Below are 15,571 nucleotides of genomic sequence, written 5' to 3'. Positions count from 1 at the left end.
TGGCATTGGAAGCGGTTTTAATTTCAGCAGCGTATTTGAAGATCTAAAGAAGTGTTCCTTGCAATCAGTGTGCAGATTAAGCTGCCGATGTGCAAAGGGAATGTATGGCTGTCTAACTGTGAATGTGCTTTTTAAATAATATTCAGCATATGTAAATGTAAGTTCTGTGAATGATCAGTGGCTGATGGTGTTTGCACGATTGTGGAAGAATATTTCACTGGCGACAAATATAAGGTATTGCAGTGCATGTAATATTTGGATAAGATGAACATTGGAGAAATAGCATTCAGGAAATAGTGTCTCAAACCAAAATGACGACTGGCCTTAATGTTGCGGAATTTGCTGTGGTGTTAAAATGGTTTTCAAATGCACAATGTTTGCTTTTCTTGCTCTTTATTCATAGCCTTCTGGCCAGTTTCATACTTGGATCTGAAGCCTGTTATAATCACTGCAGTTCCTGTTGTTTAAATGCAGCCATTCCCTTATAGTCTTCATATTTCACCTAATGAGAGAAAAGCACCTTGGAAAGTTTCAAAAGTGATAAAGCAAATGAAGTGAACAGCAATTGAATAGCAAAGGCATACCTTCATCACCAAATTACATTGTGTGTGGACAGCACATGTGTGTAGATATGAAAATGCCCACTGAATATTTATGGCTCAAATTATCTACAGCAGTGAGGTGCATAGATCTGAACCATTGAATCATAGTACCATGAAACTCCTAATTTTCCACTCCATTGTTATCATTTCTTCCATATGAGAACTGCTCTTTATTAATTTAAATATTTTTTTAATTCCCTCAATGTCTTGAGATGGTAGCGAGTTGTATGAAGGAAGGGGATGAGTCAACCAACAGGATAGAGAGAGAAAACCTGGCTGAATGGAACATCAACAACAGCTTTGCACTCAATGTCACCAAAACTACGGAGTTGATTGTTGACTTCAGGAAGGGGGAAAGAGAGGTTTACCATCCAGTGATCACTGGGGAATCAGAGGTGGAGAGGATGAGCAAGTTTAAGATCTTGGGAGTCACTATCTTGAAGGATCTTTCCTGGAACCAACGCACCAATGGCATCGTGAAGAAAGCATGTCGACTTCTTCAGGAGTTTGCAGAGGGTTGGTATGACATCAGAAACCCTGGCAAGTTTCTGGAGGTGTGGTAGAAAGTGTTCTGACTGGCTGCATCATGGTCTGGTATAGGGATGCCAGTACCCCTGAATGTCAAGCCCTCCAAAAGGTGATGAACACAGCCCAGGATGTCAAAGGCAAAACTCTACCTACTATTGAGTAGATCTACAGAGAATGCTACATTCTGAGAACAAAAGCAATCATCAAAGACCTCCACCACCCAACACACACTCTGTTCTCAGGAAAGAGGTCTAGGTGCCTCAAGACTCACACCAACAGGTTCAGAAACAGCTGCCTCCCCTCCACCATCCTCAACAACTAACTCAAGCAGGGACTCATTTAAGGACCCTTGTGCATTTTACTGATTTTCTTTTTTATTCTCTCTGCATTGCACAGTCAGTTTGTTTCCATTCATTATCTGCTTATAGTTCTTCCTTTACAGTATACCTATTTTTTGCACTACCAATTAGTCGGAATTGTGAGCCAGCAAGAAAAGGATGGGAGGGTTGTATGATGTTGTATGGGCACTCTGACAATAAATCTAAATCTGAAAGAAGCTGCCAACTTTTATATCAATGGAGATTTAAATATGATCCTTTCATTTTCAATTCCATCTGAAATTAAGTGTTTGTCACTTCTCAGAACCATTGGTTTGAACTATTTATACTTTTCATAGAAAATCACTTTGTATTTTCACACCGAATTGAGGCATTAGGAATAAATTACCCAGGCTCCATCAATATTCTTCAGTCAGTCATACTCATTAAACATCTTTCTTTATTCCAGCAACAGCTGATTAAAAAAAAGTCAAATTTATTTGATGCAAAGCTGGAAGAAAAAAGTCTCAATCTTTTTCCAGGTAAACTTCATAGTGATTTTTTTTTCCCCAACTGGGAAGCTGTGTGAGTGTGTGTGGTGCACGAATCCCTGCATCTGTGCAAGTGAGTGTGCAGTATGCTTCTGCGGGCATTGCATGAGTGCGGGCGCAGGTATGAGTGTTTGCATGTGTAGGTATACACATCAGCATGCGTGTGAGTGTTAGGTACATGTGCAGAGGACGATGGAGTGTACTTTAAAAGAGCTAGACAAGGTGAGCCTAATTGTGACTTTAAGTGTCTTTTGGTGCTTATTTAGATGTGGATTATGCTACTCCATAGTTTTGGGTGCAATGTGTTAGAATAGAAAGTCATGAGTTAGTGTAAGTTGCGTGTACTTTTTTTCCTGTATACCATGTATCTGAGGTGTCTGCAAGGTCAACTTCACCATGAGTTGAAAAGGACTTCTGAAGTGTGTCCTAGCCTGACATGGTAAATTGATTAATTTGACGTAGATACCACTGGACAATGGTGATTTTGGTTCCTGAACTCTTGATGCATTTTATGTAATTCGGGCTGCTGACCCCCTGAAAATCTCCCGAACATTTTCCTATCACGTACTGTTTGTGAGAGATCATCAATTTTTTTCTTTAATCTCCTGTCATTATTTCAAGTCCACTGGTGTATTGCCCACAAAGCAAGGTGCTTCATTTCGTCCAAGCAGGCCTGGGCATGCACCAAGTCCAGGTGCTATTCAAATTTGGTCTTAGTCCTGCAAGCTTGGAAGGCATTTAACGATGTTATTGAGTTTCATGTCTTGACCAGAAGCAATAGAAATTCACCAAGATAATATCTTCAAAACAGTATTTTTTATTAATAACTACTAATATCATAAAATCTTCTTTAACTCTAAACATAACCACACGAAGCGCAAATGTGTACATATATGTATGTGGCAAAATGCCACAACAGTAACAGTTCATAATTCTGAAGAGATGATTTTAAAGTTCACTCTCAGAAAACTTTTGTGTTGAAACTGTCTTTAAAAATCCCTTTCAAAAGTTCTCAAACTCACTTTTTTTGTAGATTTGTTTTCAGAAATATTTCTTCATACGAATTATTTGTCACAAATCCTCCCCTCTTGCATGTAGGTTCCGGATGGAACCTGTGTTTCACACGATGATTTCATAAACGGGGGTAGGCGTCCATAAACGGGGGTAGGCGTCCATAAACGGGGGTAGGCGTCCATAAACGGGGGTAGGCGTCCATAAACGGGGGTAGGCGTCCATAAACGGGGGTAGGCGTCCATAAACGGGGGTAGGCGTCCATAAACGGGGGTAGGCGTCCATAAACGGGGGTAGGCGTCCATAAACGGGGGTAGGCGTCCATAAACGGGGGTAGGCGTCCATAAACGGGGGTAGGCGTCCATAAACGGGGGTAGGCGTCCATAAACGGGGGTAGGCGTCCATAAACGGGGGTAGGCGTCCATAAACGGGGGTAGGCGTCCATAAACGGGGGTAGGCGTCCATAAACGGGGGTAGGCGTCCATAAACGGGGGTAGGCGTCCATAAACGGGGGTAGGCGTCCATAAACGGGGGTAGGCGTCCATAAACGGGGGTAGGCGTCCATAAACGGGGGTAGGCGTCCATAAACGGGGGTAGGCGTCCGATGAAGTAACCATCATATGGTCATGATCCAGAAACCAGAATAATCTTTTTCTGACCTCAGATTAATCTCCTGTAATATTAAAGATGCATTTTTTGGGGGGGGGGGGGTATATCAAAATCACATGACTGCACTGCTGGCCTTTGTTTCAAGTTCTTTTTCAGAAGCTTGTACAAGCCAATGACTTCTCTCTGTCTGCATCGGTCATTGAATCAAAATACTGGTTTCTCTGAGTAAACAGCTTTGTCTTCAACATTTCAATGGACAATCACTCCAGGTTTTAGGGCTGTTTACATAGCTTCAACCAACAGTGAACCAGTAGACATTTTGTCTCTCAAAATGGTTTCTGCATGTATGTGTCTGTGTCCCTGAATACAACCCACAAAATAACTTTACAAAGAAATATATAATAACTAAAGATTAATAATCACACAATTCTGGCACATTTGAACATTTTCTTGGCAACTGCATTCATGATTGACAACATGGTTCAGGCAAACAAAACCACGAAATGCAGCATGTCATTGAAAATTCATTTTGTGCATTTGCAGTTGGACTTATTCCCTGGTGATCTTAGTGCAGTCAGTGAAGAACATAGTGAAAGATTTCACCAGGACGTTGCTACCATGGAATAGCGGTAATTAGTATCCATCAATGCTGGCTGACTATTGTTGGACACTGACACAACGGCATCAGATGCTAAGTACAAATTAAAACCAGCGGTGAAACATTTTAAGGTCAGTTGAACTAACGTAATGTATCTCTATCATTATGCAAATAAACATGGTAAATTCAATAAAAGTTAATGTTTCTCCTATGCTCTACTTGATACAGCCGATCTGAAATTATTTTTGAATTCAGATTCAAGTTATCTATCTTAATTCCCAATTTTTTTTAGGAAGCAAACTTTTTTGGGGGGGGTGGGAATTGTTATCCCATGTGGGCTACCAATCAAGTTCTTCATCCTCTACCACTGACCTGCTGACTTATCCACCCCACAACAAATCTCATTACTTGACTGAACATCCCTTGATTCTATCCCTTGATTCTATCCCTTCTTTGGCTTGGCTTCGCGGATGAAGATTTATGGAGGGGTAAATGTCCATGTCAGCTGCAGGCTCGTTTGTGGCTGACAAGTCCGATGCGGGACAGGCAGACACGGTTGCAGCGTTTGCAGGGGAAAATTGGTTGGTTGGGGTTAGGTGTTGGGTTTTTCCTCCTTTCCCAGCCTCGGCTGCAAATGTTATCTGCAGCTACATATCCTGCCTTTTATCAAATCACAGCAAGTGATCATCACCCTGATTGTCCGAAACTCATTTTCCACACTTACGCCAACTCATTCTGTCACTGCTCTTTTAATCTGCAACTTTTGGCCCACTACCCCATCTGGAATAAGCCCTGGGGCTGGCCAGATTTTGATCATTTGCTCTATAGTCTTGGAGTGCACAAGGTAAAGTCCTGGAGTGCACAAGGTAAAGTCCTTGAGTGTGCACGGTCCATTGAGAGGCACACAGAACTTCAAGCTTGTTTCAATCGAGTTCCCCAATGGCAGGATATTGAAGAGACTGTTTTACAGACACCAAACAATTTCTGGACAGCCTCTCTTTTAATTCCCAGGGTTGGGTGTGCTGAGGGCTTTGTGATCCCATTCATTATCTCTTCAATCTAAAATTGTTTATAAAACATTTGAGTGTTCATGTCAATTTCATTATCCATTCATATTTCTAACACCTCATCTTCTGTCTGGGCACCCTCCAGACCTATCTAATTTCTGTTAAACACCCACCCCCTATGATGCCATCTCACTCTCTCTCCTTTTCCCTCTCTCCTTTCACAGGGCCAAAATCAATTCTCACCTTTCCTCTTATCATATCCATCAACACCTTTCATTGGTCTGGACGACTTCCCCCTGCCATTCTTCAGTCTTTATTCTGATGCCTTTCTGTTCTTTGTTTTTGCATGAAGGGCTCAGTCCCAAAAGGTTGGTCATATATCTTTATCTCCTACGTTGGCTGTGAGACCAGCTGAGTTCCTCAAGCATTTCTTTGTGTTTTTACTATCGTCGATGATTATACCTCATGCAAACCTGACCAAGATTTGTGTAACTTACTTCCCTCTACTGATACGCTGGAAGAAAAACTGCTGGTAATGAAAATCCCACCCCAGCTTTCTCACTGGAGTTTCAAGACTTTGAAGAAATTTATTAAAATAACAAAGGCTGCTCACTGCTGGGTCTCTGAGTCTTCAGGAGGGTGTATCGAGAGTTGCCAATGAATGAAACCCACAATACCTTTCTTCAATGTAATTACATTTATTAATAAAACAAATGAATTGCAGAAAGTTTTAAATATTGATGATCTCACCTGATTATCACTTAAACTGTTTTGAGAGTGGAATGTGAAAGTTTTAATTATTAACCACAATAAAATGGAACATTTGAGACAGGGATTCAGGTCGATGGTTGTTTTTAATTTGTGTTTTTATTTATATAAGTAAAACAGGTAGAATTTTAAAAACCCTTTAAAAATAATGTAAAAAATGAAGCATTCACAGTGATTGCATGGAAAAGCAAATTTCAGATGGGCCAACTTCCCATTTTCTTTTTTTTTAAACTTTTATTGAGTTTAATAAAAAAATACATTTATCCAGTTGAAATATTTTTTAAAAAGACAATTTGTTCTTCTCCAATAATATTCATGAAAATTGTGTGTACTCCTCTCGATCAAACCTTTTATAAAATATCACAAAACAATTTTTAAAAAATCAAAAAAGAACCCTACCTCTTTACTAATTGAATCCCTCCCTATTAGACAAGGTTTGCTTGTAGGAAATGAAAGACGACATTCGGAAACCTGACAGTGCCGTTCGGGAGCATCCAAGCAGCCTAATTTGTTAAATTATTGTAATACTCCATTTTTTCTAAACTTATGAAGGCTGTAACCGTTGGGTAGGAGTAGGTAGGGTACTGTCTTTCCATTTCATCAAAATTTCCCATCCAGCTATCAATGGGGTAAATGCTAAATTTCATTCCTGAAATGAAGTTAATACTATTTCCTCCTTCTTGAGAAAATCCAAATAGAGCAATTAAGATGCATGGTTCAAATTTGACCCTAAAAATAACTAAAGTTTGAAAGCAATTTTTCCAAAAATCTTCTAAACTAGGTAAAGCCCAAAGCACATGTATCAATGAAGCCTTGAGAATTTTACGCTTCTCACATAATGAATCAATATCAGAATAAAAGTGAGAGAGGACCTATTTCAAAACTTAACCACTTTAAACTGCAATAAACATTGTGCACTGAAGGATTCATTTTAGATTTTAAATATTGCATCCATTTTTTTCTAAACTTAGTATCCTAGTCCTCATGTGTGAGTGATGTCCAAATCATGTTCCCAATCATTCTTAATCTTAGCTCGTGAAACTACTCTTGAGTCCATCATATTACTAAAAATAGTTTGTATTGAGCCTCTGAGAAAGTTTAAAATCAATAAGTAAATCAAGAATTTGTTTCAGAAATCTATAGAAAATGTAATGTACCTGTAAGAATAATATAATGATTATCTGATAAAGTGTTATGGAGTATAAATGGAACGTTTTGATTAATTAAAATGGAAACTCCCCTGATTTTTGCATCAGAAGAAGAATTGAAACATTGCCCTCTCCATTTAGAAAAGAGCCTATGTTTATCAGAATTCCTGATTGTGGGTTTCTGGAAGAAAAACAATATCAGCCTTTAGATGCCTAACACTCTACACTGTTTAATTTGACCATTCATACCCTTAATATTCCACGATATGTCTAATTGGGTTAATCATGAGTCACAATTAATGCTATGTGAATAATCCAACTGTGCCTTTCACCATTCTAGTGCCATCACCTTGAAGCCATGCTGTTACACAAAATATGTAAACCATGAAACAAATATAACTTTAAACATCCAGTAAAAAAAATAAACAGAAAACCCTCCTCCCAAGTTTCCCAACTCTGAAGGTTGTAAGACAAATTTGCAACCAGCTCAAAAAATACATTTTAACCCTCACACTTCTCCAGTATTGACTTCTCAATATAGTCCTTGTATTTAAAAAAATATTAATTTTTCCTCAAAGGAGATAAATCTATAGAAAAGAATGTTATCCAAAGTGGGGGGCGGGGGGGCGGGCGGGGAAACAAAGTTAGCTGTAAAGATAAACAGTGTATCCACATATGTAGTAGAACCATGTCTGGCTCCCATTATCAGTTAAAATGGGGGAAAAAAATCTGCTGATGTGTTAATATTTTTAATTCTTAAACATTCAGAATAATATCAAATCATTAATAATTAAAATGAAGGCTGATAAAACTATAAAAATCCACCCTCAATAACCTGAACACTAAAACTTGTATTTGATTACTAAAATATTTTCCAAATCTAAAATAGATTAAGTGTGTGTACATTTATTTAAGTGCTGACTGCATTTTCCCATGGTCATATAATAATCTAATTGCACAAACCGACTTACCCAAGGTCAAATAATAAACTACATACAATATATCACTTGAAGTATTAATAAATGAATAATCAAAATAGGTGAATACTGTCAAAATTAATAAAGTTAAATAGAATCTACTAAAATCTTTAACATCAAAGAAAACTAAAATAAACCAAATACACAAAATGATAATAAAAAAACCTTGAAATTATTAAGTCAATTAATTCTTCAATTAACATCAGAACAGTTAGACTTCCTCCTAACCGATATATATATTTTTTAGAAAGCCCTTTCAGGATAAAAACAACTTTGGATGCAGACTATTAGTTCATATATCACATTTGAAGTTGAGATGGAGTCAACCATCTTCGTGAGCTTCATCCACTGAATTCAAAAATTGCTTCTGGCCATCTTTCAAGGTGATGCGCTGGTGGGCTCGATACAACAAAGCAGGTCTATATCCTTGTATAACTCAGTCATAACGTCTCTCTATTCTTTCTGCATCTCCATAACTTAAAAGCAGAAATCTTCAAGGATTTTGATTTATCCAAATTTCTATTCAGACGAGCTTCACAAAAAGCATGATCTTTTTCTTGATAGGAATGAAAACAATTACTGAATGTGAGCAATGTTCTGAGGTTGGCTTGGGAACCAGAGACTGGGGTGTTCTGTCGAGCTCTGGCTTTAGCAGCCAAAAAACTCTCTTCCAAACACTTCCTCAAGTAAATTTGAGAAGAAATCACTTACCTTGCCTTTCTCACTATCTTCCTTCAAGCCCAGATCTGAACATTTTGGTGTCTGCTCCAGCTCTCCAAATGAACCACCTTCGAGGCTAACTTGGAGTTGCTGGCAAACAATGCATCACATAGAATTTCTAGCTTTTCTATACAGTCACTAACAGACACCAAACCAACATCTGCAGTTTCCAAACAATCCTCAATTGATGAAATTGATTGTAGGACATTTTCAAGCTTAGAATCAATCTCTTGTTGACTCTCTTTCACTGCTGCAGCTATTTCTTGTGTTGTCTCCTGTACTTGCTTTTTCAACACGTCTGAAACTATGTCGGCAATCAGAGGTAGTGTCTCCTCTCTGGTTGCCATCATTTTAAAAGCAATTATGTTAAATATTGAAGGGACCATGTTTTAGCCACTTCAATTAAAGATAATTAAGTGGAAAATGTTTAAAATTGATCAGAACCCCTAACACTGCCTCCTACACCATGCAGTCACCAGTCCAGAGTCAAATATATTTCAAGAAAGGAAGCTTGTTACACTTTCCTGGTCTGATAAGCGTGACTCCAGTCTCATCAATGCAGTTCACTCTTTACTTCAGTGGAATAACAATTTGTGAAGGCATTGTGCTAAAAAATGTCAGAATTGCCCCGGACACTCCCATCACGTGAAGAAATAAAGTAAAATGCAGCAGGAAATGTCCATTCTCTTCCAACCGCTACTCATCTACCTACTTAAAGGAATATTGAATGAGTCAAGGTGTTGGTTGTTTGTTTGGAGTATAATTAATGGTGAGAATTCAGTAGAAAATTAATGATAGTTCAGGAAATTTTGTGATTATATTTGAGAATATATTCTCAAGAGGTATCTTTGGTCGTACCTGCTTTATGCCGAAGCTTGCTGTATTAATTGTAGCCACAACAGTGCAAGAAATCTTCGTTCAGTGGCTGTGAATTTGACTGTGATGATTAATTTATTGACCTCGCTCTTTCCGGGTTGGTACTGATATAGTATAGTCAGCAATTTGGTGTGTATGTATAATCACACACGAGAGCAGAGCACTCTTTCAAGGGGGCACATGATGCAATGTAATCCACACTACACTTGAGAAGACCATGGTTTGTTCAAACAGTAGTTTTGCAACATGCTGGAAGTGCATGAGAATACATTCAGTGGGAGAAACCAATTGTGGTAGCTTGGTGCATTCAGTCTTGAAGTCATCTGGATTCAGCCCAAGATATCGGCTATGAAGGAGAAAGAGGAGGACATTGGGAGTGTTGCACTCCAGGAGAGACTGTTTGGTTTATGACTTATGAGAGACAATGTTTCTGCTTATAGGAAGAAATTATTTGAGTTTGTGGTGAGAAGTGGCAAGTAACAGTCTGCATATCACAGGCATCAGGTAGCATCAGTTTCCTATAAGAGCAAAGGCATCCGCTCATTGCTAATTTCAAGTGGCATTGCCATTTTTTGTCTTCTATGTATCGAATTTGTGTCATGCTTCTGGCAGCATGGTGTTTAGAACATGTTGAAATGGAGGAAAGGAAAGGCGGGCATAATGATTAAATTGGATGTTATTACACTAAGGAAGGTGGAAAATTCAAGAGATCAAAGACCGTCTATTTGGTTAATATGAAGGAAAAAGAGCTGATTATTCCACTCAGTGCAAAGTTTTGATTGCTTGGAGGAGAGAGAAGAAAATGGCATGTAAATTGAGCAAAGTATAAGAAACAGTGTAGTGATAATGGAGAACCCATGCACGGAATGGAATAGAAGGAAAAGTATTCTAGAAATGTATTAGGAAAATGGGCTGGAAAATCAATTAGACATCGAGCTCACAAAGTTTTCTGACCGCCTAGTCCTTTCCCACTCCACGCATTATTTCAACATCTATTCACTGGCTGGATTCACTTGAAGCTCAAATAATCTTACTTTCATTATGGCCTATCTGCTTGTAAGCTCAATTCCAACTGTAAATTTGCTGTGTTATTATTGCGCCAGGTATCTTGTAACACTATGTTAAAATCAAAGAAATATCAGGGGGCAATTTCCAGGCCAGGACTTTGAATCGATGTGTTTCCAGCCCAATGAAAAGGGAAGCAGTTTTGGATTTACTTCAGGTGGAGCATGTTGAAAGAAAGATCATATGAGATGGTTGGTCCCAATTACTGAAGATATTAAAAGATATTGAGGATAATCATGAAAAAATATTAAACATGAGGACTATTGGGAAAAGTGTTCCAAATATAAATCCCAATCCCAAATATTGTGCTGGGATTAATGTGACAAATAAACAAAAGATATTTGACCATCAATCTCTCCTCACCCAAGTTCACCTTAATTTTCTAGCCTCTTTTCCCAACTCCACCTAGTGGTTATCTCCCCCTGACATTTTCGGTCCTGTTCCAGGGTCTCCGCCTGAAACTTCAATTGCTCTTTCTTTCCTCAGATGCTGCCTGACCCATTTAATTTCTCCAGCAGTTTATTATTTTGTTCCAGACTCCAAGATCTGCAGTCTCTTGTCTCTCAATTCGTAGAGGAATTTTGGATCTGCAATTGAGAAACGTGTGAGGGTGAAAGAAAGGGCGTCTAAAACTGAAGTTCTACGGACAACTAGAGATGTAATGATTAAAATTAAATCATGAAAGAAGGTATAAAATGTCATAAACAAACTGAGGAAAATAAGTGCAAAGCTGGTTTGTAAAAGAACCAAAGACAGTGGATTAATGGCTCAAAGAGTTCATAACCTAAATTGCGAAACGTACAAAGGAAAGATGAGATTGAACGGAGATTATATATTCTTTTACTGCTTGAAGGAAAGGCAGAGGTACTCAATGTATTCTTTGCTCCTTTCTTGGACAGAAAATGTGCAGCTAATGGAATAATGCAACCGTATTAGATGGAATAAAAACAGAATAGTTCACAAAAGTGGAAAAGCACCATCGTCTGTGTGTGATGGGATGATTAGTGGGATGAGAAAGGTGAGATGTTGCAGCTATGTTATCATTCATTGATAAGGTGTTGGGGGTTCCAAATTACTGGAAAATTACAAACATTATCCAAGAGGTGAAGGAGTAAAATTGAGTTGCCAGGCAACTGAACTTCCACATCGGGGTAACTTTTAGACAAAATAATGTACTTAGAAAATTGACATTTGCAGAAGAACATAGCACCACATGTAGGCTGAAGGGCCTGTATTGTACTGTGCAGTTCTAACGTATAAACCTACTCCACAATCAATCTAACCTTTCCTTCCTTCCTTCACAGTTCCTATTGTCCTCTGGTATTGGTTATTGCCATCCTGGGCTGTGCACTTTATCTGTGCCCCTCATAATCTATGAAGTCACCTCTTATCCTCTGTCACTCCCAAGAGAAAAGACCTAACGAACTCAACATTTCCTCAGAAGACATCATTTTTAATCCAGGAAATATCCTGATAAATCTCTTTCTAAGGCTTTCTCATCCTTGCAATGAGCTAACCAGAACTGAACATAATAGTCTGGTCCAACTGGAGTTAGCTGAAACCTTACCTCTCAGCATCTTGAAATGACTAATAAATAAATATTAATAGGAATTTGTTAGTCAGCTTTGATGAATTCATTTGATGACACGATGGAACAGGAATGATGAATTGGTGCAGTTTATTTTATATTTGGACCTCCAAAGATGTTAATAACCAACCACACCATAATATGGATAACAAAATTAAATCTTGCTGGAATGCAGCAGGGAAGCAAAGATGCAGAAAAAGAGTATTGTGGTGAACACTTGTTTAAAGGGATACCATCAAACTGCTCACTAATCTGGTGTTGAACCTTTTGTAAGATCTGAAAAGTGGAAAGTATTCATTGGTCAAGTTTCTATCCAAAACACAATCTGTCTCTTCACTGCACTGGCTAAATCACAACTTAAATGACCATTTATCATTTTCGTCAAAGAGTTGAGTTCCAACTAGAATTTTTCAATTGTAATCTTATATTATGCTGGTGGAGATATTTACTCTATTTAACCCACAGTGTCTTCTCGATGAAATGTTATTAATCCCATTCTTATCTTCTTTCTGCTGGAAATGGTTCCTTTCAAGAATGACTGCTACACTTAAATCTGCTTCTATCACAATTTCACATGGTGCATTCCAGCCATTACAATATACAGATCAAAAAATGATTCTTCCTATTACCATCTGTCATCTTAAATCTGTGTTCTCTGATGACCAACTCTATTGCAAATGGAAATATTCTCAGTTACTCCCTCACAACTTTTAACTAACTTACCTGTCAACTTTTAGCTTCACATTTTCAGGAAAACCCCTTCAGCTTCTCTGTTCTTTTGCATAACCAAAACCTCTCAACCAAACAACCTTCTCATGACTGAACCACCTGGAATTGTTCAAAATACTGAAGCTGGAAACTATTTCATTTACATTTTCTCCATTCATTGCCATTCAAATAGATTTTACTTTTGTTTTCCTTGTTAACTTCCACTTTGGTAACATTTCACCAGTTTGTTACTTTGGTCTTTGTCTATTGTCTTTCCCAGTAATTATATTCTTATTGTATTGTGATTATTATTGCCTGAATGTTCCCCAGTCTTGCTTATTTCATTATATAATGAAGTTCATCATTTTTACTTGTTCTCAGAAACATACTTTTTACCTTTCTTGTATATATTTTCAAAATAAATCTGCAGCACTTCAGGACATGGGAGACTGCAGTTTCTGGATTCTGAAACTGAACACAATCTGCTGGAGAAACTGAATAGGTCAAGCAGCATCAGTGGATGAAAAATTATGCCATTCTTTTTCTCCCCCTGATGCTGTTTGATCTGCTGAGTTTATCCAGCAGATTGTGGTTCACTTGTGTGGGCAACATTCTATTTGTAAAAATCCAAATGTTTTCCAGTTGCTGCTACAATTAATGGTTCTCAACCTTTTTATTTCCACTCACATACCACTTCAGTGAAGTTTTCTTTGTTGCCCAATCTAATCAGCCACAATATCTCTTTAAAAGTGAGAGAAATACAAATATAAATACTTAATTTGAAGCCATCTTTCAAAATGCCTGGAAAAATACACCATCATTCATTGTTCATGTTCCACTTGGGTACTTTGTTCTTCTAAATCCTGACATTTTTCTTACTGAACTATTAATCATTTATCCTTTCTTGTGGTTCTAATAAAAACCTTGATTAGATGTACCATTTTCATTGCCACGGAGTTTCCTCACTGAAATTGAACTTTTTTGGACTTTTGTGTCATCAAATGTTGGAGTCTATTTGTTGCCCCTCAAGATTTAGGAGGTTCGGCAATCAAGCAGATCATGCACTTCACACTATTATGGCTACTTCAAACTGGTTGTTTGGTTGTCAATCTGGTGGGCTATTTTCTTAGATCGTGCTGCCACGTTGGTTGTGTCATTGGCGATGTACTTGCCTAACAAGTGAAGAGTATTTTGATGAACATTTGATTTGGCATTATGTTATTGGAAAAACTTTGAGAAGTTGGGTGTGGAGTTCTTTGCCACAGGAGATCCAGGCATGTAATATTTGTGTTTCTATTCTAGGTAAGCTTGTCAGTGATTATTTTGATGATCTCTAATGAGTGAATGAACAATGATATTGAAATTCATTCTCCATGTTAAATGGTTCACCTCTCTTCATGGAAGTGGAACTTGTGTAGGACATGGGAGACTGCAGTTTCTGGATTCTGAAACTGAACACAATCTGCTGGAGAAACTGAGTAGGTCAAGCAGCATCAGTGGATGAAAAATTATGCCATTCATTTTCTCCCCCTGATGCTGTTTGATCTGCTGAGTTTATCCAGCAGATTGTGGTTCACTTGTGTGGGCAACATTCTATTTGTAAAAATCCAAATGTTTTCCAGTTGCTGCTAGAATTAGTGGTTCTCAACCTTTTTCTTTCCACTCATATACCACTTCAAGTATTTCCTATGCCTTCAGTGCTCTGTGATTAGTAACGGATTGCATAAGGTGGTGTGTGGGTGGAAAGAAAAGGTCTGTAAACTTCTGTTTTAATTGTACCTAATTGACTCATTATGTGCACGGTTTCATAACTCCAAAGGAAATGGGCCAATAACCATTTTCTCAAACAAAATATTTCAGTAACAATGATTCTCATCCTTCACTTCCCACTCACATCCCACCTTAAGCAATCCCTTACTAATCACACACCCCTTATGGCATAGGGATTACTTAAAGTGCTATGTGAATGGAAAGAAAAAGATTGAGAACTTGATACTGACAAAGGCTGTTTAATTTTCAGAGGAGAATATAATTGAAGTGAGCCCTGTTCCATCATTGCGATGACTGACTTGTTTCTATTGGGGAAGATGTTTGGTTTACAATGCTGTCATCAGTAACTTGATGCAGGTAACTGGTTTCTAACATTCTTTCTCCATGTAATTGCTTGTCCTCCTACTTTCCATTGAATCTATCCTCGATCGCACATTTTGGCAAACCTTACATTCACTTCGCCTTTGTAATTTAGAGTTCATGCCACATTTGGGGGGCTGAGTGATCCCAGCAGAACTCAAGGAAAATATCGACGAGGATGGGGCAAGAGACAACCCAATAGCTATCATTGCTTTGCTAAGCTTTTGGAATTGACTGGGACATTGATAATTAGCGCCATGTTTTTTTTTTGGTTTCTGCATTGTGGGTGGATTATGTTTATCATGATGTTTTTTCTTGAAAATTTTATTTATCACTTGTATCAATATCATACAATTATTCAATTATAC

The 15,571-nt window shown here is 38.0% G+C and overlaps 1 protein-coding gene across 1 annotated transcript; it reads right to left on the bottom strand.

Moving 5' to 3' along the window:
* Window positions 1–3,062: 3,062 nt before the first annotated feature.
* On the bottom strand, window positions 3,063–3,626 carry LOC138746585 (putative uncharacterized protein FLJ45035). Its single transcript, XM_069904877.1, has one exon. The coding sequence runs from the start codon at window positions 3,624–3,626 to the stop codon at window positions 3,063–3,065; it is 564 nt and encodes a 187-aa protein (XP_069760978.1).
* Between the last annotated feature and the right edge of the window lie 11,945 nt (window positions 3,627–15,571).

The sequence above is a fragment of the Narcine bancroftii genome, chromosome 12 (genome assembly GCF_036971445.1).
Source record: "Narcine bancroftii isolate sNarBan1 chromosome 12, sNarBan1.hap1, whole genome shotgun sequence".
NCBI classification, from domain to species: Eukaryota; Metazoa; Chordata; class Chondrichthyes; order Torpediniformes; family Narcinidae; genus Narcine; species Narcine bancroftii.
The sequence above is the reverse complement of the archived record's forward strand: the minus strand, read 5'-3'. Positions and strand labels throughout refer to the sequence as shown.

Bases quoted from the DNA above. Each gene is read 5' to 3' on its own strand.
- LOC138746585 (XM_069904877.1), bottom strand. From the start codon at position 3,626: ATGGTTACTTCATCGGACGCCTACCCCCGTTTATGGACGCCTACCCCC.